Source organism: Heteronotia binoei, chromosome 21, assembly GCF_032191835.1.
Source record: "Heteronotia binoei isolate CCM8104 ecotype False Entrance Well chromosome 21, APGP_CSIRO_Hbin_v1, whole genome shotgun sequence".
In the NCBI taxonomy this organism is placed as follows: Eukaryota; Metazoa; Chordata; class Lepidosauria; order Squamata; family Gekkonidae; genus Heteronotia; species Heteronotia binoei.
In genome coordinates, this window is record NC_083243.1 from 14,230,888 (window position 1) to 14,253,686 (window position 22,799).

At 46.8% G+C, this 22,799-nt stretch overlaps 1 protein-coding gene and 1 non-coding gene across 2 annotated transcripts; both read left to right on the plus strand.

The window, feature by feature from the left end:
• The first annotated feature begins 80 nt into the window (after positions 1–80).
• On the plus strand, positions 81–21,266 carry PSMA3 (proteasome 20S subunit alpha 3). Its single transcript, XM_060263162.1, has 11 exons — positions 81–276; positions 4,706–4,788; positions 7,297–7,420; positions 7,720–7,821; positions 9,225–9,298; positions 12,217–12,289; positions 14,350–14,415; positions 16,231–16,277; positions 18,146–18,213; positions 19,725–19,789; positions 21,087–21,266. The coding sequence occupies exons 1-11, from the start codon at positions 256–258 to the stop codon at positions 21,129–21,131; spliced, it is 768 nt and encodes a 255-aa protein (XP_060119145.1). The 5' UTR covers positions 81–255; the 3' UTR covers positions 21,132–21,266.
• On the plus strand, positions 8,112–8,183 carry TRNAA-GGC (transfer RNA alanine (anticodon GGC)). The gene has a single exon. It is a non-coding gene; the product is annotated as a tRNA-Ala (tRNA).
• Positions 21,267–22,799: the final 1,533 nt, after the last annotated feature.

Below are 22,799 nucleotides of genomic sequence, written 5' to 3' on the forward strand. Positions count from 1 at the left end.
CGCATGCGCACTCCGCCCACATGCACCGTTTCAGCAGCAGTGACTCGGCGCTCTCCTGCGGGTGCGCGCGCACCCCCCCCACCAGCAAGGCTTTTCCAATTGGCCGGCCGGTCACAGACGGCGTCCAATGGGCGCTCGCGTTGTTGGCCGGCGTCGGGGAACCGCGAGTGGGTGAGATCCTGAGGGGGAGAAAAAGAAAGACAGGCCGGCGAGGGGCGAGAGCGGTTGGTTCGGCTCGCGGCGTTTTCCTCAGCCATGAGCTCCATCGGCACCGGGGTGAGTCAGGTGGGAAGGCAAAAGAAGGGCCGCCGGAGCCCGCGGGCTGAACCGCCGCTGAGGGGAGGGAAAAGCGGGGCTCCTTCTCCCCTCTTTCTCCCCCCCGCCCATTGGCTACATACGGGTCTTTCGGCGGTGCTGAGGAGGGGGTCGCTCGCCGTCTCCTGACGTCACCCCGCGGCGCTCACGGAGGGAGACCTGGTTGGATGCTGAGTCACCCTGGAAACCGAAAGCGGAAGAAGCGGGGAGGAGGAGGGGGGGGAGGCCGCCCCGAGGATGCTCCAAGACAGGGGTAGCCGAACTTGCTTTAATGTACGAGCAAAGGAGTAGACAACTGGCAGCTTTAAAACCGACTAAGTTTTATTCAGAATGTAAGCTTTCGTATTCTCTAAGCAGGCTTCATCAGACAAAATGGGAATGGCAAGCCGTCCTTAAATAGAGAGAAAGCGGGCCGTGGGTTGGTATGTAGAGTCATGGGAATGGTTTTTAGCAGATGAAAAGAAATTGGGGTCTGTGTTTGTTAGCGTTGTTAACTGGACTGAAACAACAGTGGAGGGTGATAAAGAGCAGATTGATGTCATAGGTGTCCTTTATGGCACTTCGCACCTATGACATCAATCTGCTCTTTATCACCCTCCACAGTTGTTTCAGTCCAGTTAACAACACTAACAAACACAGACCCCTATTTGTGGTTCTTTTGATCTGCTAAAAACATTCCCATCACTCTACATACCAACTCACTGCCCACTTTCTCTATATTTAAGGATGGCTTGCCATTCCCATTTTGTCCGATGAAGTCTGCTTAGAGCATACGAAAGCTTAAGTTCTGAATAAAACTTAGTTGGTCTTAAAGGTGCCACTTGTCTACTGCTTTGTGCTATTGCTTCAGACCAACACGGCTGCCCACTTGGATCTATCTTAATGTAAGAGCCACATAGAATTAACATCAGATGTTTGAGGGCTGCAGGACGGGAACGTCAGATGTTTGGGAGCTGGAAGGAAGGCAAATAGATGGGGGTGAGGGAGAGGTGGAAAGAAGGTAACTTTAACTTTAAAAGCATTCTCCAAGCCGCTGGCTTGGCTTGGAGAAGTGATTTAAAGAGAGAAATGTCTTCTCTAAGCTGGCCAACGGGCCAGTGGGAGCTTCAAGAGCCGGGCGATATGTGTGAAACAGGCACATGTGGCTCCTGAGATGCAGTTTGGCCATCCTTGCTCCAAGTGGCCTGAGAATGGATTTTGTGTTGCTGGTTTCTTTTGTAGTCTGACTTTCTCACTGGAACTCAGGGCAGGCTACAAACACTGCAAGAGCTTTTAAGTCAGGTGGCCAAGGGTATGGCAAAGTATGATCTTTAAAAAAAAAAGAATCTAAAAGCATTCCTGGAAAAGCAGAATAATTGAAGAAGATGAAGAAGATATTGGATTTATATCCCGCTCTCCACTCCAAAGAGTCACAGAGCGGCTCACAATCTCCTTTACCTTCCTCCCCCACAACAGACACCCTGTGAGGTGGGTGGGGCTGGAGAGGGCTCTCACAGCAGCTGCCCTTTCAAGGACAGAGTCTCAGAGCGGCCTACAATCTCCTTTCCCTTCCTCCCCCACAACAGACACCCTGTGAGGTGGGTGGGGCTGGAGAGGGCTCTCACAGCAGCTGCCCTTTCAAGGACAACCTCTGCCAGAGCTATGGCTGACCCAAGGCCATTCCAGCAGGTGCAAGTGGAGGAGTGGGGAATCAAACCCGGTTCTCCCAGATAAGAGTCCGCACACTTCACCACTACACCACTGGCTCTCCTGCTTTGTGTAGCCCTTAATGGAGTGGAGCTGGGTGAATCACAAGTATTTATTTTATGTTTATAGTCCAGAAGAGGTATCAGATGTGAACCAGTCTTGAGAAGGTGGCGTCTGTCATTTAACAAATGTAGGGACAACGGGTGCATTCACACCATACTAAACAGTGCATCCTGCATCTGGATTATTACTGTGTAATAGGAAAAAACCAGTTGCAACATGCATTATTTAGTGTAGTGTGAATGCACTCATTGACTGTTTTGTTAAGCTTCAGTTCATAGCCTTTTCCCACCCACTAGTTGTCAGAACCATCTGGACATTTATTTTACTTTCACATCCATGTCCTGATTTATGGTACATCCAAGGCCACTTTTATGATGCTGTTGGAAAAATCCCATAACTCCAGGCTTCTAATCCACCTAGAAACTAGACATGGTAGGTTTACCTGGTTTACACACTACATTGTTTGATATGCTAAAAGAGATATACAGTTATTGGTGAAGGAGACCATAGTGCTAACAAAATACCTTATTGATTTTGGGGCATGTATCTTAAAAATTCCATTGATTTGCTGAATTTCTTCCCTGCCATGGGGTAGTGTACAGAAGCCTGGTCTCCTGGGAGACCTGGGTTCAAATTCCCACTTCTACCACGTGCTCGTTGACTTTGGGCCATCACAAAAGCTCACCCTGGCCTACCTCAGAGAGTTGTGAGAAAATGGAGGATGGGAAAACTATGCTCTTAAGTCTCTTTGAGTTCCAACTGAGGAGAAAAGTGGAATATAAATAAATGACTGCATATTGGTCTCTGGTTTAGTTTCAAACTGACTTTGTGCAGTGGCCAACTCCAGCTTTTAGCGGTGTTCTAACAAGCTTGCATTTGGCCGGACTTGGCCACCCAGTGAAGAAAACACAGGAGTTTAATGTCAACGAAGTTTTATTCTAGGTATATGCTTTCAGGTGCGTCTTTAGGCACCAGTATCTGAAGTATCTGCATGCACATGAAAGCTAATACTTTGAATGAAGGGTTTTGTTGGTCTGTTGGTTGTTGAATGAAGACTTTGTTGGTCTTAAAAGTGCCACTGGACTTCAACTTTGTTTTGCTGCTTCAGGCCAGCACAGCGACCCACCTGAAGTAGGCCTTTAATATCTATTTTAATATGAAAGTGTGATAAATGGTTACAAATCCATACACAAACCCTAGGTTTTTGCCAATGCAAACATGATTTAAATGGTCTTAAAACTGAGAGAGAGCTTTAAAAAATTAAGAGCTGAGGCCACTTTCTGTCATTCTCGATTGGCCAGCAGAGGCTGCTGTTGGGCAGTGTAAATCAAAGATCCCCAGGGATTTTCCTGAACGAATTTTGCAAGAGTGATGGTATTACATGTCTTCTTTATAAGCATCGTTACATAGAATAAATTCTATTTATTTCTAAATAAGAGCCCAGTATTGCATCCTTGATCACTGGAAAGCGACCAGTGTTCCCTCTAAGCTGGAGAGTCTTGCGACCAAAGATTCTACTTTGTGAGCTACTGGTGTTAAAGTTGTGAGCTGCTGCATAAATTCTTGTGCTCTGGGGTCCTGCTTCCTGAGCTAAGACAAAAATGTGTGAGCTGAAGGCTAAAAATCTGAGCTAGCTCACGCTAACTCAGCTTAGAGGGAGCACTGAAAATGACCATATGCGTTTTATGGTTTGGTTACCTGAAATCTGTTTTCATGCACCCTTAAGAATGGTAGAGTGTTAAACTGGATGTTTGTTCATTGCCAATAACGGATAGAACTCGTAAGCCAATACAACATTAAAATTTGCCCACGAAAATCAAGCAAAGGTGCTTTGAAATGTCAATGTCTGATTCTGTGGCTCACAAAAGCGTAACTAGTAAGTAGCCCTTAAAACATGATGCTGCCAGTGAGTAGCCACAATCCTCCATCCCACCATGACTTCTAGTGGTATATAAAACACGTGACACCCAGCTGACAACTCATTCTCCCACTGGTAATTTTTACCAAAAATCACCACATGATGTGACACCAAACTACTAGTAACCCCATCCACATATACAGCAGCCAACTGAAGTAGGGTAAATACAGATATTCAGGGGTAGAATTCTAGCAGGAGCTCCTTTGCATATTAGGCCATGCACCCCTGATGTAGCCAATGCTCCAAGAGCTTACAAAAAAGAGCCTTGTAAGCTCTTGGAGGATTGGCTACATCAGGGGGTGTGTGGCCTGCTAGAGCTCCTGCAAGAATTCCACCCCTTTAGAATTTAGCTACAGAAAACACACGGTATTTCTGAGTCTTTCTGTGTTACCGTTGGGAAAGAACTATGCACAACATCTGTGAACACGCATGAAACTGCCTTATACTGAAACAGGCCCTTGGCCCATCAAAGTCAGTATTTGTCTACTCTGATTGGCAACGGTTCTCCAGGGGTCTAAGTTCTTTTTAACTGGAGATGCCAGAGATTGAACCTGGGATCTTGCTGCGTGCCAAACAGATGTTCCATCACTGGGACATAGCCCCTCCCCAAATCTGAACAGCAAGCCATGTAACAGAGCCAGTTAATGAGCTCCGTGTTTGGTATCTTCAGGCTCCGGTTGTTTTTCTTTTAAATTATTCAAAGTATTTACTCGTCTTTTACAGTATGACTTGTCGGCCTCTACGTTTTCTCCAGATGGCAGAGTGTTTCAAGTCGAGTATGCGATGAAAGCTGTGGAGAACAGCAGGTAAGAACAATGACTGGTTCTGTTATCCTACCACTTCAAAATAATGAGAGAAGCAAGTAGTTGGAGAGAATTATTGCTTCCCCCCCCAAAAAAAGTACGTGAAGCTGCCTCGTAACAAGTGAGACTGTTGTCATTCCATCTCGTCCAGAGCCTTGTGTTCTTCTGACTGGCAGTGCTTTGTCTGAAATTTGGGCTGGTTATTGAATCTGGGGTTTTCAGCATATACAGCCCATACCTTATTTTTGAGCTGTGATGCAGAAGGAAGCAAGAGAGGGGGAGAAGGAAGCAGACGACAGCCAGTTGCTCAGGGGCCTAATAGGAGCCCTCTGGGGGTCTGATTCAGCCCTCAGGCCACACGTTTGACATCCCTGATGTAAAGGGACCATTTGAAGGAATAGAAAAGAGTTAAGAGTCCAGTAGCACCTTAAAAACCAACAAAATCTGTTGTGCTGTATGAGTTTCTGTGAGTCTGCACTCCTTCAGAAACAGCTAGCAGTGATTCATGAAAGCTCCTACCCTTCCATAGTTTTTGTTAGTCTTGTTAAAACGCTACTGGACTCTTGGTCTTTTCTACTGCTACAGACTAACACCCATCTTCATCTGTCTTCATTTGAAGGAATGAATTCCTTTTGACTTGATTGTGTTTTTAGCTTCATGGTCAACTTTGAGAGTGAATAATCTCGGGAATGGAGAGGGGTTATATGCAGTTTCCCTCTAAGATGAGTTAGTGTGAGTTAGCTCACCATTTTTTAGCCTCTGGCTCACACATTTTTGTTTTAACTCAGGAAGGATGGCCCCAGAGCAAACTAATTTATGCATAGCCAAATCGCTTGCTCAGAGCTTTAATGCCAGTAGTTCACAAAGTAGAATCTTTGCTCCCAAGACTCCAGAGCTTAAAGGGAGCATTGCTTATAAGTGTTTCAAATTTTCTGCCAAGGCTATAGAATTGACTTCAGTTGTGGCATCTATTCATATGGCAATTCAGTGAAGCTGCATGTATGTTAGTGAACATACACTTGTTTGGTAGTGGCACCTTTAAGACCCACAAACTTTTCTTCAAGGTAGTCTTGTAGCAGTTTAAAATATAAGTAATATACCAAGGGGAAGATATATTGCAATCTTTGTATATATGGTAAATTTTAAACACACCATTAAAACTATACATGAGCTTCTACTTGGGTAGCTTGACTGCAGTGTCTTCGGGCCCATCACTTAACCACTACACCAAACTGGAGAGCCAGTTTGGTGTAGTGGTTAAGTGCGTGGACTCTTATCTGGGAGAACCGGGTTTGATTCCCCACTCCTCCACTTGTACCTGCTGGAATGGCCTTGGGTCAGCCATAGCTCTGGCAGAGGTTGTCCTTGAAAGGGCAGCTGCTGGGAGAGCCCTCTCAGCCCCACCCACCTCACAGGGTGTCTGTTGTGGGGGAGGAAGGGAAAAGAGACTGCAGGCCGCTTTTAGACTCTGTCCTTGAAAGGGCAGCTGCTGTGAGAGCCCTCTCAGCCCCACCCATCTCACAGGGTGCCTGTTGTGGGGGAAGAAGATATAGGAGATCGTAAGCCGCTCTGAGTCTCTGATTCAGAGAGGTGGGGTATAAATCTGCAGTCTTCTTCTTCTCCAGGGGGGTGGGACTGATGGTATTCCTCCAACTAAACACGAAGGCTGTGAAGCTGTCCAAAAAGTGATGATGATGATTTTTATTATTATTATTTTTCCAGTGGGTGTATCCATTCCTGCATGCTTTTCCTGAGATTTTGTTATTGCTGCGTTCTGCTAGAGCCATGGTGTCCCACTTGTCATATGCAGGCCTCAGAATCAGCAGGAGCTCACAAAACCTTTCTGAGGGTTCCCCCTCTTCCTCTCCACCTACCTTGTCCACTGAATAGTAGGTGCAGCTGCATAACAGTCCCTGGATTAGGAGAGCGGGCAGCCAGCCAGCTACCAGGGGCTTTGCCATGCCCCCAGCAGCCCTCATTAGCTCCTGGAGAAACCTGCACCACCCTTTCTCCACTTCTTATGTGATTTTGGGTGGCAGGTGTCTTGTTGGCCTTTTGACGGGGGTGGGGGTGGGGGTGACCCAGGAGGGCCCCAGGCGAGCGAAGCCTGCTTGGGCTGGCTGGATTTCTAGCCAGCCCAAGCAGGCCTCGCTTGCCCAGGGCTCTCCTTTCTTGCATCAGGTTGCTTTTGGCTGGGGGGGGCATATGCTAATGAGTTATGCTAATTAGAGCTCCGCCACCTATTTTTCTACAAAATGACCCCTGGTCATACCCTTTTTTGTGACTAGACTATTCCATTTATGAAGGCATTTGTTTGACTACTAGGTTAGTCCTTTTTACCGATAGAGACTCAGTATAAGCGCTAGCTTCTTTATTGTTAACTCGCTCACTTTCCTTTGGCTTTTACATCTCTCTTTTGTCCATTTCCTCAAGCACGTCCCGACTAGAAAGGTAATTGGAAAGTGCCATAAATCCTGTGAACTGACTGGTGTCGATGGGGTTTTTTTCCAGCACAGCAATCGGGATCAGGTGTAAGGACGGTGTCGTCTTCGGAGTAGAAAAACTAGTGCTGTCCAAGCTGTACGAAGAAGGCTCCAATAAACGTCTCTTCAATGTCGACAGGCATGTCGGAATGGTGAGTCGGTGCTTCCTCTCCTAGCCCTCGCCGGTGGTTATTAGAAACATGCGGCCAGGCTCGGCTAATGCAGCTTTGTCGGTTTCAGAGAGCAGCCAGGAAGAGGCTGAGGCCTCAGCCTGTGGGGGTGGCAATACTAGTTTTTCCAGTTCTGGAGACATGTGCTTGGTAATCACATGGCTGATGTCTAAAGGATACCAAATGGAACAAAGCTTGGAGACAACTGGGATGTTTGGTTTCTTGCGAGTCCTGTTTTGACTCCCTCCCTCCCTGTTTTGACGTGATGCTCTTTGTTTCAGGCAGTAGCAGGACTCCTGGCAGATGCCCGGTCCCTGGCTGACATAGCAAGGGAAGAAGCGTCGAACTTTAGATCCAACTACGGTTATAATATTCCACTCAAAGTAGGTTTCTGCTCCTGCCGAGAGCTTCCTTGTTACTGTTTCACAGCACCTTCTGCCTTCAGCTGCATAGAAAGGCAGGGTAGAAATGATTTGATACAGGGGTGGCCAGGCTTGCTTAACATAAGAGGCACATAGAATAAACGTCAGGGGAGGGATGGTGGCTCAGTGGCAGAGCATCTGCTTGGTAAGCAGAAGGTCCCAGGTTCAATCCCCGGCATCTCCAGTTGAAAAGAACCTGGAAGGAGGTGATGGGAAAGACCTCAGCCTGAGACCCTGGAGAATCATTTAGTGGGGCTGTAGCTCAGTGGCAGAGCATCTGCTTGGCATGCAGAAGGTCCCAGGTTCAATCCCTGGCATCTCCATTAAAAAAGGGTCCAGGCAAATAGGCATGAAAACCCTCAGCTTTAGACCCTGGAGAGCCACTGCCAGTCTGAGTAGAGTGGTTAAGTGTGCGGACTCTTATCTGGGAGAACCGGGTATGATTCCCCACTCCTCCACTTGCAGCTGCTGGAATGGCCTTGCGTCAGCCATAGCTCTGGCAGAGGTTGTCCTTGAAAGGGCAGCTGCTGTGAGAGCCCTCTCAGCCCCACCCACCTCACAGGGTGCCTGTTGTGGGGGGAGAAGATATAGGAGATTGGAAGCCGCTCTGAGTCTCTGTTTCAGAGAGAAGGGCAGGGTATAAATCTGCAGTCGTCGTCTTCTTGAGTGGACGACTGGCTTTGATGGACTGAGGGTCTGATTCAATGTAAGGCAGCTTCATATGTCTATGTCTTCAGATGCTTGAGAGCCACAAGACATGAATGTCAGATGTTGGAGGGAGGGAGGGAAGGAAAGAAATAGATGGGGAGGAGAGAGGTGGAAAGAAAGCAACTTTAACTTTAAATGCATTTTCCAATCTGGCAGCTGGCTTGGCTTGGAGAAGTGGTTTAAAGAGACAAATGTCTTTTCTAAGCTGGCCAGTGGGGCAGTAGGGGCTTAGAGAGCTGCAGTATGGTCACCCCTGATTTATGCAGTATGGTCACCCCGCTGCAGTATGGTCACCCCCGAGCCAGTTTGGTGTAGTGGTTAAGTGTGTGGACTCTTATCTGGGAGAACCGGGTCTGATTCCCCACTCCACCACTTGCACCTCTGGCATGGCCTTGGGTCAGCCGTAGCTTTGGCAGAGGTAGTCTTTGAAAGGGCAGCTGCTGTGAGAGCCCTCTCCAGCCCCACCCACCTGACAGGGTGTTTGTTGTGGGGGAGGAAGGGAAAGGAGATTGTGAGCCGCTCTGAGACTCTTCAGAGTGGAGGGCGGGATATAAATCCAATATCTTCTTCTTCTTCAATAAATTGAGAATAGATTACCATTTATTTTTAGCCCTCTAAAAGCCTTGTCTCTCTCCCTCCCTCCCCATCTCCTGTAGCATCTTGCAGACCGAGTGGCTATGTATGTGCACGCCTACACGTTGTATAGCGCTGTCCGACCTTTTGGTTGCAGGTATGTTATTTTTATAAAACATTGGTTAGCTGCCTTTGTACCTTGTCCATGGACCCAGAGGGGTTAGTTGTGTTGCTGCAAAATAGTAAAGAGTCCAGGAGCACCTTTAAGCCTAACAAATTCTATTGTAGCGTAAGCTTTCGAGAAACACAGCTCTCTTTGTCAGATGCATCTGACAAAGAGAGTTGTGTTTCTCGAAAGCTTATGCTGCAACAAGATTTGGTAGTCTTAAAAGTGCTACTGGGCTCTTTACTATTTTTGTGCCTTGTGGAACTCAAGTTGGCTTACAATAGAAATGAAATAACCTAAAGACCGCAACTGAAAAAAACTTTGATTAAGGCTGCCAATGAATAAAAGCAAAATTGGTCAAATGCAGTTCAAAATAAAATTGTCTTCAACTGCCTCTTGTAGAATGAAGGCGAGGGGGGGAAAGAGGTGCATCTGCCTATGGAGGCTGTTCCATAATCCTGGGGCTGCCAAAAAGACCATCTCTCATGTGGCGCAGAGTGATAAAGCTGCAGTACTGCATTCCTAAGCTCTGCTCATGACCTGTTCGATCCCCGGCAAAAGCTGGGTTTTCAGGTAGCCGACTCCAGCTTGACTCAGCCTTCCATCCTTCCGAGGTCGGTCAAATGAGTACCCAGCTTGCTGGGGGAAAAGTGTAGAGGACCGGGGAAGGCACTGGCAAACCACCCCGTTAAAAGTCTGCCGTGAAAACGTTGTGAAAGCAACGTCACCCCAGAGTCAGAAACGACTGGTGCTTGCACAGGGGACCTTTCCTTTTCCTTTCCATGTTGCTCACTGGATGAGCTTTGATTGGTGGGATGGTCAGGAGATGTGAGGTTTCACTCCTTCGGCTGCCATTCATAACACACCTTTTGCCATCCAGGCTTCAGGCAGGGTGCTGAGCTTCAAAAGCCACAACAGACGTCTGTAAAACGCTATTTAAAAGCTTTTCTTTATCCCCATTTATTGACTTAGGATACTTTTTAACCTGCTTTTCTCCATCCGGTTGTGGACTCAAAGCGGCTTATATGCTTCGCGGCCAAACAAAACTGAAACCCAAAAAATGTTTAAACCCGAACGAACAACAAATTTTAACACTGGCAGAGATGGGGAGGGGCCATGGCTTTGTGGTGGAGCATCTGCTTGGCGTGCAGAAGGCCCCAGGTTCAATTCCCATAGATCAGGTAGGATGGGCTTCGAAAGATCTCTACCTGAGATGCTGGAGACCCACTGCCACTCTGGGCAGACACAAGTAACCTTGATGGAGTATTGGTCTGATCAGCGTCAGGCAGCTTCAGGTGTGGCTCAAGAGCAGGTTGTAGCTGCTCTGCCCTTGTGAGCAACTGTCTCTCCGCCCTCCCTCCCTGAGAGCCAGTTTGGTGTAGTGGTGAAGTCTGTGAACTCTTATCTGGGAGAACCGGGTTTGATTCTCCACTCCTCCACTTGCAGCTGCTGGCATGGCCTTGGGTCAGATGATAGCTCTCCATAGTTGTCCTTGAAAGGGCGGGTTCTGAGAGAACTCACAGCTCCACTCACCTCAGAGGGTGTCTGTTGTGGGGGAGGAAGCTAAAGGAGATGGTGAGCTGCTCTGAGATTCGGAGTGGAGGGTGGGATATAAATCCATTATCTATTTTTTTCTTCCCCTGGGCAAGCAGGCACTCACAATGTGTGCAGTTAAAATGTCATAGCCTTGGTGCCCCTACTGAAGAGGCTGTGCTGGTTTTCAGGTGCTTTGAGGGGAGAGTCATTCCACATCTGGAGAATGTTCTGCTACCTCAGTGTGAAAAAGAAGCCATGTGGGATCAGGCCAGTGGCCCATCCAGTCCAACACTCTGTGTCGTACTTAAGAACATAAGAGAAGCCATGTTGGATCAGGCCAATGGCCCATCCAGTCCAACACTCTGTGTCACACTTAAGAACATAAGAGAAGCCACACTTAAGAACATAAGAGAAGCCATAAGAGAGGCCAATGGCCCATCCAGTCCAACACTCTGTGTCACACAGTGGCCAAAAAAACAGGCGCCATCAGGAGGTCCATCAGTGGGGCCAGGACATAAGAAATCCTCTCACTGTGCCCCCCAAGCACCCAGAATACAGAGCCATCACTGGCCAGACAGAGAGTGCCAACAATACGCAAAAAGAAAAGGGAAGCGCTAAAAACAGCCTTAAAAGTACTAGGGAAGGGGAAAGCGAGACACTTCCATTGGGAAATGTGCTGCCTGACTTGTTTCAACAAAAGCACTTTCCCCAAGGGCAATAGTTCTTATATTTTAAAACAGAAAGACAGTTGCTTCCTCTGGCCTTTAGCTCCCTGCGGAGTGGTGCTGAAGCACACCAGAAGCATTTTGGTGCAGTTTCAGTAACAGCTGTAGGCGCAAACAGTTCAGAATGGAGAAGGCTACTTCTTGGGTTTCTCTGGCCTCAACGCACAGCTTTCTTTAGACGGACAGTGTTCAGTCATCTGAGTAGGGTCTGAAACCTCTCTGTATGCTGAGGGTGCGCCACCTTTCGCTGCTTGGAGCCTGGCAGCCGCATTTATCATGCCTTGATCAGTTTTCATTTTTAGACTAATTGCAGTTCGTGGCGACGGTTGTCGGCACGACAAACGCAAGCGATACGGGATGTCTTGCACTTTAGACTTAATTCCAAGGTTTTTCCCCATTGTGGTGGTGGTGGGGGGGAAGTTTTTGCAGATTGCCTCCCTCCACTATATGCTCCCCACTTCACCCGCTGCCATTCCCCAGGGTCCTTCCCTCCCCCTTCTCACCTATTAGATGGCAGAGGTGGGAATTGTTGTCTGGTTGGCAGAAGGTACTTCAGCTGGCAGAACAGAAGATCTGGGTTCAGCCCTCCGTGTGGGTTGTGCTTTAGTTGTCTGCGGCCAGCAAGATCTTTTTCTTTTTCCTTTCCAGCTTCATGTTGGGTTCGTATGATGAGGACGAGGGTGCACAGCTCTATATGATCGATCCATCGGGAGTTTCATACGTGAGTGGTTTTTTTTTAACGACTTTGCTTCCTTTGGCTAATTTTTCACTTCTTCTTCAAGAACTCTTGTCTTACATGGAAGCTGATAATACAGTGATCATTCGCTCTAGCTTCCAGCTGACGGAGAGGGAATGTTTTGTACTGCGGAGCACAATGTTTCTTTAAACAGTGTCAGATTCCTGTAGATAGATCCAAGTGGGCAGCCGTGTTGGTCTGAAGCAGTAGAACAAAGTAGGATCTGTCGAGGCTGGGTGAGTGGGCGTCAACGTGGCAGATGCGGTTCAATGTGGCCAAGTGCAAAGTAATGCACATTGGGGCCAAGAATCCCAGCTGCAAATACAAGTGTGTGTGATGGAGTGTGAACTGGCAGAGACTGACCAAGAGAGAGATCTTGGGGTCATGGTAGATAACTCACTGAAAATGTTAAGACAGTGTGCGTTTGCAATAGAAAAGGCCAACGCCATGCTGGGAATTATTAGGAAGGGAATTTAAAACAAATCAGCCAGTATCATAATGCCCCTGTATAAATCGATGGTGCGGTCTCATTTGGAGTACTGTGTGCAGTTCTGGTTGCCGCACCTCAAAAAGGATATTATAGCATTGGAAAAAGTCCAGAAAAGGGCAACTAGAATGATTAAAGGGTTGGAACACTTTCCCTATGAAGAAAGGTTAAAACGCTTGGGGCTCTTTAGCTTGGAGAAACGTCGACTGCGGGGTGACATGATAGAGGTTGACAAGATTTTGCATGGGATGGAGAAAGTAGAGAAAGAAGTACTTTTCTCCCTTTCTCACAATACAAGAACTCGTGGGCATTCGATGAAATTGCTGAGAAGTCAGGTTAGAATAGATAAAAGGAAGTCCTTCTTCACCCAAAGGGTGATTAACATGTGGAATTCACTGCCACAGGAGGTGATGCCCTGTATTCTTAGTGCTTGGTGGAAGGGCTTCTAGCCCCACTTGTGAACCTCCAGATGGCACTTGGGAGGTTTTTTGGCCGCTGTGTGACACGTTTCTCCAAGCTAAAGAGCCCCAAGCGTTTTAAGCTTTCTTCATAGGGAAAGTGCTCCAACCCTTTAATGTAAGCTTTCATATGCATGCAGACTTCATCAGACAATGGAAAGGAAATGGGCAGTGGTTACCATTTTGTGGGCAGTGGTGGTGGGCAGCTGCACCATGCTTAACCACTGCCCACCAGCTATATGTAGCTCTGCTCACCGTACCCCATCCCTTCATCTGAAGAAGTATGCATGCATACGAAAACTTACTTTCTGAATAAAATTTGGTTGATCTTAAAGGCGCTACTGGATTCCAACTTTGTTCTGGGACTTTGTTGTATTTTGCTCTCTGAAGAAAGCCTGTGCAGGTCAAAAGACATAGATGACCGAAACACGTCAGGTCAACATGCATCTTTCATGTGCACTTGTCCCTTTGATTTTATGAGGCTTCATTTGGGCCCCTACAAGGTTTTTATGGTTTTATAATAAGCACATGTACTTTGGTCTAACTATTGATGTTTTTAATCTTTGGGCTCAGTATTCTACACTTCCTTTGGAGGTGTCTATATGATCTACTCAGCTGCCCCGTGGTGCAGAGTGGTAAAGCTGCAGTACTGCAGTCCGAGCTCTCTGCTCACGACCTGAGTTCGATCCCGGCGGAAGCTGGGTTCCGGCAGCTGGCTCAGCCTTCCATCCTTCCGAGATCGGTAAAAGGAGTCCCCAGCTTGCTGGGGGGGGGGGAAGTGTAGATGACTGGGGAAGGCGATGGCAAGCCACCCCGTAAAAAGTCTGCTGTGAAAACATCGTGATGCGACGTCACCCCAGAGTGGGAAATGACTGGTGCTTGCACAGGGGACGACCTTTATCTTTTGATATGATCTACTCCTAGCTTGAACCAGATCTTTCACACTGAGGAGTTTTAAGGCTTCGCTGCCCAGGGTGTTTTGTGCTCCTGCTTTGCTTTGGCATATCCCTGTGTTTGTGTATGACCTTTTGCGATTCTTTCTGAAGCACATGCATCTAAATGAACTTTATTAGAGGTCTCATTGCTTGTGTCTCGCACAGGGTTACTGGGGATGCGCCATCGGTAAAGCGAGGCAGGCGGCAAAGACAGAGATCGAAAAGCTTCAGGTAGGTGCACGGTCAAGCCGGTTGGCTGTAATCTCACTTCTGAGGCGGTGCTAAATAGGTGCCTGCAAAAGGCAGGGCGGCTGTTTCCAGGGCTTTCCAATCTCAGGTATTTATTATAACCCTTTGTGGGAAGAATGCTGACTGCAGTTTGGAACGCCGTTCACCCCCTCCCTTCTCTTGCTCCTTGCAAGTTCAGGCAATGTTCATTCCTCTGCTGTTTTCTTGTGCATAACTAGAGCTCTATATGCTGTGGCTCCGTAGGGGAGAGAGAGGGATTGGGCTCACCATTCAGCTTCCTGAGAAATCCTGACATTTTCCGTGGGGTGTTTTTTAAGAAGCAAGTTTCTAGACAGGGGTGTCGAAATCATTTGTTATGAGGGCCGGATCTGACATAAATGAGACCTTGCTGGGCCGGACCATGTCGGGCTGGGCCATGTGTGTACCTATTTAAGATTAGGTAGCAAAGATACAAACTTTATAAAGGACACAGACAAACACAAATATATTTTTTTTAAACTTAAAACATGCTTAAAACGTTAGTACTCATTGGTCTTAAAGATGCTTTCTTTGAATTTCTCCCATGGGATCCAGGGAACTGGGCAAAGGAAGCTCTGCCTCTTTCCTTCCTTCCCCAGCAGACTGGGGGTGAGGAGCCTCAGCCAATAGAAGGAAGAGAGGCTTGGCTCAGTAGCTCTGTTGTGCAACTGAGAGAGCCTGGCAAAGCAAGCTCTTCCTCCTTCCTTCCTCCCCAAGGGAGAAGCCTCAGCCAGTTGGGAAAATAGAGGTTTTGCTCTGTATCTCCTGTGTGATTGAGCAAGCCTTGGAAAGCAAGCTGTTATGGAGAAGGAAACAGGAGACAGCCAGTTGCCCAGGGACCTGATAGGAGCCTTCCAAGGGCCTGATTTGGCCCCCAAAATGAATGTTTGACACCCCTGTTCTAGTATGTATGAATAATAAAAAAAATCTAACTGTAAAATCAGTGCCTGCTAACATCTCAGAAGTGAGTTAGGATGGCTGGGTGAGACTGCCAGGGATTCAAGGCCTGCATTTCTTTTGCCCTTCTCTATCAGAATAAATGATGCAAACACATTAAGTTTATGAAACTTATGCATGAAGCAGACATTGGATTGCCTGGAAACATGTTTTGTTTCCTTTCTGCAGTGACTCCATTTGTTCAGAACTGAGATGTAAAATATAGAAAGTATAATTTAACTGTGCAGTATCAATTGAAGTCTTTTTTTAAATTGCGACTTGTGCATGTGCACAACCAATGCAAGTGAATCGGTGTTAACCACAGACGGCACACATGGATTCTATCAGTCTCTCTAGAGACCCCGATCTCCTCAATGGAGGAACAGGCAGTGAGAAAGCTACACAGATTCACAATTAAAGTGTGGTTCACTGGGAGTTTTCTAGTGGTAATTGCTTTAGAAGCTCTCTGCTCGCAACCAGAGTTCGATCCCGGCGGAAGCTGGGAAAACAATACAGATTGTGCTAGATTTTAAGAATTCAAAAATAGTTTATAATCCATTAGGCCAAAAAAAAGACTCCCCCCCCCCCCAAAAAAAAAAATCCAAAACCAGAGCCCAAAGTAGTTTATAATCTATAGCCAAATCAGTATCATTATCAAAAAACGAGGGGTTAGCCATTGTTTTCCCCATTGCATACTGATCCCAGAGCTTGTCATACCACATATCGATCGTATGAATGTGCGGGGCTTTCCAGTTCTTAGCAATCACCATGCGAGCGATAGCCACCTGTATTGAAATCTCTCTGTTACATGACCAAACGCTAACCTCACCAATTTGCCCACAGATGAAAGAAATGACCTGCCGTGATGTTGTTAAAGAAGTCGCAAAAATGTAAGTGCATGGGGAGGGGGAGGGAGGGGAGTTGTTCACTCCTCATCTTCAAGTTCTGTTAGAGGGCTGGCTCTCGCTTGGAAGAAAACCCGTCTGCTCCATCCTGAAAGAAAGGGACTTTCGTCTGGTCAGCTTGCAATGTAATGGAGAATTGGTGCGGTGTAGTGCTTAGGAGTGTTGGAGTAATAATCGGAGAGACCTGGGTTCGAATCTTCACTCATGCCTCGGAAGCCAGCTGGGTGACCTTGGGCCAGTCACACGCTCTCAGCCCGACCTACAGGGTTGTTGTGAGGATAAAACGGAGGAGAGGAGAACAATCAAAGCAACTTTGGGTCCTCCCTGAGGGAGAACAGGGTGGGGGTACACATAAAGAATACGAATAAATGAATGTTAAGTTTCTCCTCCTTTTGTCTGAGTGGGGGAGGAAGCCCTGTCTGAGGCTGCGGAGGAAATAAACTAGATAAGTCTGTTTAAACCCAGATCCTAGAGCTCTGTTGGAACAGAAACCGATCTGAGATCCCAATTCTTACCCCATAGTTTCACATTTTAGGTTTGTGCACTTAATTATTTTTGTAGACTAAGAACCAGTGAGTTGAAATTAAATCAAAAAGTTTCCGGCTCAACATTAGGAAGAACTTCCTGACTGTTAGAGCAGTTCCTCAGTGGAACAGGCTTCCTCGGGAGGCGGTGGGCTCTCCTTCCTTGGAGTTTTTGAAACAGAGGCTAGATGGCCATCTGACAGCAATGAAGATCCTGTGAATTTAGGGGGAGGTATTTGTGAGTTTCCTGCATTGTGCAGGAGGTTGGGACTAGATGACCCTGGAGGTACCTTCCAACTCTTTGATTCTATGAACTGAGTTCAAAAGCCATATTTCAGAATGTACTAAATAAGCATCGTTTCCTATTTTGAGGATAGATTCAGCTTCGGTTGGGGGTGTTAGCGAAGAGAGTTGAATTTCAGCCAAGTGGGGCGCTCTCTCTCGTGTGTGCATGCGTGCGTGTGCTCTCTCTCTCTCAATAGATAGTAGAAAAGAGCAAGATTCCTGTATCACCTTAAGGAACAATATTTGTGGTAGGGCGTCAGCTTTTTGTGAGGTCCATCAGTGGCTACTATCCACAAGGCATAGGCGGAATACTCTGCCTGGGGCAGTAATGCTCTGCGGGAGGGTAAGAGTAGGAAGGCTTGTGGAGTCCTGGCCCCCGCATACCAGTGCTGCGAGTCAGCAAGAGGGGAGGACGGCTTCTATGTATACAAAACAGATGTTCCACAAGGCCTATGGATGAGGACAGTGGCAGCCCACACTGTGGCTCTCGAGAGGATCTGCTCCATACCAGTTCCTGATCTGCCCAAGGAAGGGGACAAAGTACAATTGTATGCCATCGTCAAGTCCGGTTGATTTTATTGCAAATTGAAATCAAACTATTCTTTTTATTTTAACCTGTTGCGCACGGCCCTGAGCCCTTCAGGGAAAGGGTGGTCTGAAAATGTTGTCGATGATGATGATGATTTAAAACATAGGCACATTCGGCCCTTGAGGTAGTGAATATTTGAACCATGAAGTCCTGCGTCTGTATAACCTGGATGCAATTAAGTGTCTCTAGATTCAGAGCCTTGTACCAATAAAATAGCACCAACAATTCAGTATCTCTAGGTTGATATCATGAACTACAGTGAAGCAGATTGAGTCAAGAATTTCTGTGATTCAGTTGTCTAAAAGGCACTTTGTCTAAAATGTTGCAATTCACTTTCAGTATGTGTGAAACGTTACTGGTTTAATTTCTTCTGAAAGCTGGAGCTGAGTGGCTAATCCTGCGTTGCCTGTTGGTACATCTTTGGCTGATCGCTCTTCTCCTTTTCATGTTTCTAGAATCTACATAGTCCACGATGAAGTAAAAGATAAAGCTTTTGAACTTGAACTCAGCTGGGTTGGAGAAAGTAGGTACCATTCGTAATGCTTGTCCCAATTGCTGCTAATGTTGGCTGGTTCTTTTTGTGTGCCTGTGTAGAAATAACCAGTTAAAAGTTAGTTTACCCTTTACATTTAAAGCAAAAGGGTGATTGAAACGCAATTGGCATTTTTAAAAATACCTAAAACCTCCAAAGTGCTGCTGCACAAAAGTGTTCGGAGAAAAAAGCTAGCGCACCTCATTGAAAACCTAAAGGTAGTCCTTTGTGCAAGCACCAGTCGTTTCCGACTCTGGAGTGACGTTGCTTTCACAACATTTTCGTGGCAGACTTTTTAATGGGGTGGTCTGCCATTGTCTCCCCAATCATCTACACCCCCCCAGCAAGCTGGGGACTCATTTACCGACCTCGGAAGGATGGAAGGCTGAGTCAACCTAGAGCCAGCTACCTGAACCCAGCTTCCGCCAGGATTGAACTCAGGCCGTGAGCAAAGCTTAGGACTGCCGTACTGCAGCTTTGCTACTCTGCGCCACAGGGCTCCTCGTAGTGCACCTCAATACAAAGAGCTTATTACCAAAACATTTGTAATCTATATTACAGGGGTCCCCCCCATGGACATCATGCTGCTTACCGATACCTTTCGTGGCACCCCTTAAGTGTTTTTAGAAAGTCAGTGGATCTAGGTAGGGCTCTTGCCCCAGCAGCAATGATTGGCGGCGCCGATTAAAATAGAATCGTTCAGTTGCCACCGCCGTGTTTGTTATATTCTCTCTCAGCCTTCTTTCCCAGAGTATTTTTAATCGCCTCTCTTCTCTCCTGGGCTGGGGCTTCCTCCACGTGGGTGGCTGCACTTACCACAGCATGCCAGAATTCCAACAGTGCCCACAAGTTAAAAAAACGTTGGGGGTGCCTGCCGCAATGGGACGGATTGAAACGGAAGAGGCCCTTCAGAAACAGACACATTTTTATAAAATTCAAAATGTTGAGCCTTCTTGCTGATAGTGCCCTGATTTTGCCATATCCTTAGGCTGCCCTGCGCATCAGGTGAACAGTTCAGGCATTTGGCTGGTGGGTGGGTGTTTAGGCATTTTGATTAACATTTTAATGTTTTATTGCTGGTATTACATAGACTACATACATAAGCAGCCCCCATGGTGCAGTGGTAAAGCTGCAGTCGGAGCTCTCTGCTCATGACCTGAGTTCGATCCCAGTGGAAGCTGGGTTCAGGTAGCCGGCTGCAGGTTGACTCAGCCTTCCATCTTCTGGAGGTCGGTAAAATGAGTCTCCAGCTTGCCGGGGGGAAAGCGTAGATGACTGGGGGAGGCAACGGCTAACCACCCTGTAAAAAGTCTGCCGTGAAAACATCGTGAAAGCAATGTCACCCCAGAGTCGGAAACGACTGTTGCTTGCACAGGGGACTACCTTTACCTTTATGTTACTTTATTATTATTACTATTAATGTTGAATGCTGTCTTCAAAACTATAGCTAAAGCTCTGGGGGTAAAACTGTTTCAAATAATGAAAATTCTATAAATTCACAGTAACAAAGGGAAAACATGAAATTGTCCCAAAAGACATTAAGGAAGAAGCAGAGAAATATGCCAAGGTAAGCACTGAAGTAGTTGCCATTTCACCATACCCCGCCAAGGCAAGTCCTCAAATACTGTCCTGGTTTCTTACAGGGTGGGGAGGGGAATGGATCTCCTTTTGATTCCTCCCAGAATAACTTTGGTTGGCAAAATGTGAAGGATCTGGATCAAATCCCTTTATGTTAAAATGCCGGTTAGACCTGCCTGGTGGAAGGAGCTTCCACTAGAGATCAGGGCCCTGTGGGACCTTTTACAGCTCTGGAGAGCCTGTAAGACAGAGCTCTTCCCACCAGGCTTTTGAATGAGGCCACGGACATCAAAATATCATCTTGCCCCTCTCCAGCCCAGCCTTGGTATTATTTTACTGTCATCGGTCACCACTGAACATATGAAGCTGCCTTCTGCTGAATTAGACCCTCGGTCCATGAAAGTCGGTATTGTCTACTCAGACTGGCAGCGGCTCTCCAGGGTCTCAAGCTGAGGTTTTTCACACCTCTTTCTGGACCCTTTTTAGTTGGAGATGCTGGGGATTGAACCTGGGACCTTCTGCTTGCTAAGCAGATGCTCTGCCACTGAGCCACCTTCCCTCCCCTGCTCTCCACGGTCTCAAGCGGAGGTTTTTCATGCCTACTTGCCTGGATCCTTTTTAGTTAAAGATGCCGGGGATTGAACCTGGGACCTTTTGCTCACCAAGCAGATGCTCTACCACTGAGCCACTGTCCCTCCCCTGCTGTTACTAGTTATGAGGGGGACCATAATTTTGGAGAGTTGATAACCCACACGAATGCAATGGAATTTACTTTAGGACATCTGGGAGATAGTGTAGTATAGTTGGTACACCGTCTTTGAAGCTCAAATATGTTTTAAAGCTGTTTTGATGTTTGATAACCAATGCTGTTGTTGTAACCTGCCCTCAGCCTACTTGCGGGAAGGGCGAGATAAAAACCCAAGTCAAATAAATAAAATAACTTCAAGCTGCTTGAGGAATTTGAACGTGTCCTTTGTGAAGAGGGTTCTTGTAGTCATGCCTGATCTCCGGCCACAAATTTTCACCCCACAAATGGTCGAGATTTGGATGGGTGTGCCCAGTGTATCCTCTAAGCTTAGTGTGAGCTAGCTCACAGTTTTTTAGCCTCCGGCTCGCACATTTTTGTCTTCGCTCAGGAAAAATGGCCCCAGAGCACAATAACGTATGCAGTCGCTCACGAAGTAAAATTTTTGCTCGCAAGACTCCGCAGCTAGAGGGAGTATTGGGTATGAGTTCTTACCATGTAGGAGGACCTGATTTTTTAAAATTTCTTTTTTTTTTTACAGGAATCTCTGAAGGAAGAGGATGAATCAGACGATGAAAACATGTAACACATTGTTACTTTAAGAAGCAAATGTTTTAATCTATACTGCAGGCTGTTTATATATTACTTGCCATTATGTATGTGCTGGAAGACTTATTTTGAGTGACCAACTTGCACTAAAAAATTTTCCAATTGTGGTTTATCAAAGCCTGTATTTGATTTCTTAAAAGCTCTGTTTGGGTCCAAAGGGCTCGGCGTGGGAATGAAGCCAGAATATTTCAGCTGGGATCCAAAGCCATCTGCACACAATATGATCACGGTTCCCAACCTTTTTGCTATGATGACCACAAGGGGAACGTATATACCTCTACATACAGCTACAGTACGCGCCTACAGAGTGAATGTTTCGATAGAAGTAAATAGTGCTGTAAAAAAGAAGGAAGGCAGCAAGTCTCAGAAGGCTAAGCAAGATGGAGAGCACTTTGTAGAGACCACCTGCCTTGAATAACCCCTGAAAGTCTTTTTTTCACTGATCCCTGTATATAGCTTTTTAGATATGTAACCTCCACCCTCACCCCCCAAAATGGGGGCCCCCAGAACAGCTTTTCTCATCACCTGATTCTCATAAGCTAAGTGGAGCACCTCAGCTTGATACAGATGATAAGCAGGGGTGGCGTTCTAGCAGGAGCTCCTTTGCATATTAGGCCACCCCCCCCCCCAATGTAGCCAATCTTCCTAGAACTTTCAAAAGCGCCTTGTAAGCTCCAGGAGGATTGGCTACGTCAGGGGTGTGTGACCTAATATGCAAAGGAGCTCCTGCTAGAATTCCATCCCTGATGATAAGTATATGAAGCAAAGGTCTATCAGTGGGTATTACCAACAAGGTGTAGTTGGAACGCTCTGTCTGGGGCAGTGATGTTCTGCATTTTTGGTGTTTGTGTGGGGGGAGAACAATGGGAGGGCTTCTGGTGTCCTGGCCACACTGATGGACCTCCCAATGGCACCTGGGTTTTTTGGCCACTGTGTGACACAGATTGTTGGACTGGATGGGCCACTGGCCTGATCCAGTATGGCTCCTCTTATGTTCTTGTGTCTGGGGCAGTGATGGTCTGTATTCTTGGTGCTTTGGGGGGGGGGGAGAGGAACAGTGTGAGGTGAGGGCTTTTGGAGTTCTGGCCCTGCTGGTGGACCTCCTGATGGCCCCTGGGTTTTGGCCACTGTGTGACAGTGTTGGACTGGATGGACCGTTGGCTTGATCCAACATGAGCCTCTGATGTTCTCTAATGTTGGTCGTAGGTGATGAGATCATCAGGAATGGCATCAGGGCAAATGTAGGCTCTGCAAGAGGAAGTGGGAATTACTCCTCCCCTTCTGTTAGTGAGAAATTTGCACCTAACACATTCATCTGTGGCAGGAATTAATTGGAAGCAGCATACTTTTTGCATCTCTTGCTGAAGAGCTTTATTGTGGGTGTAGATTGTACATGCCACTGAGAGCTACAAGGCTAGATTGGGGGTGTCAAACTCATGAGGGCCAATCTGATCTAAATGAGACCATGTCAGGCCAGGCCATGTGTGTACCTATTTAAGATTAGGTAGCAGAGATATAAACTTTATAAAGGACAGAAACATAATTAAAGATTTAAAAAACAAAACTTAAAACATTAGCACTCGTTGGTCTTAAAGGTGCTTTCTTCGCATTTCTCCAATGGGATCCAGGGAACTGGGCAAAGGAA

What these genes read in the sequence shown, in the direction of transcription:
- PSMA3 (XM_060263162.1), top strand. Translation starts at nt 256, where the DNA reads ATGAGCTCCATCGGCACCGGG. An exon ending in GTCCGACCTTTTGGTTGCAG is followed by an intron (nt 9,299 to 12,216) that starts GTATGTTATTTT and finishes TTTCCTTTCCAG; the next exon opens with CTTCATGTTGGGTTCGTATG. An exon ending in CAGAGATCGAAAAGCTTCAG is followed by an intron (nt 14,416 to 16,230) that starts GTAGGTGCACGG and finishes ATTTGCCCACAG; the next exon opens with ATGAAAGAAATGACCTGCCG.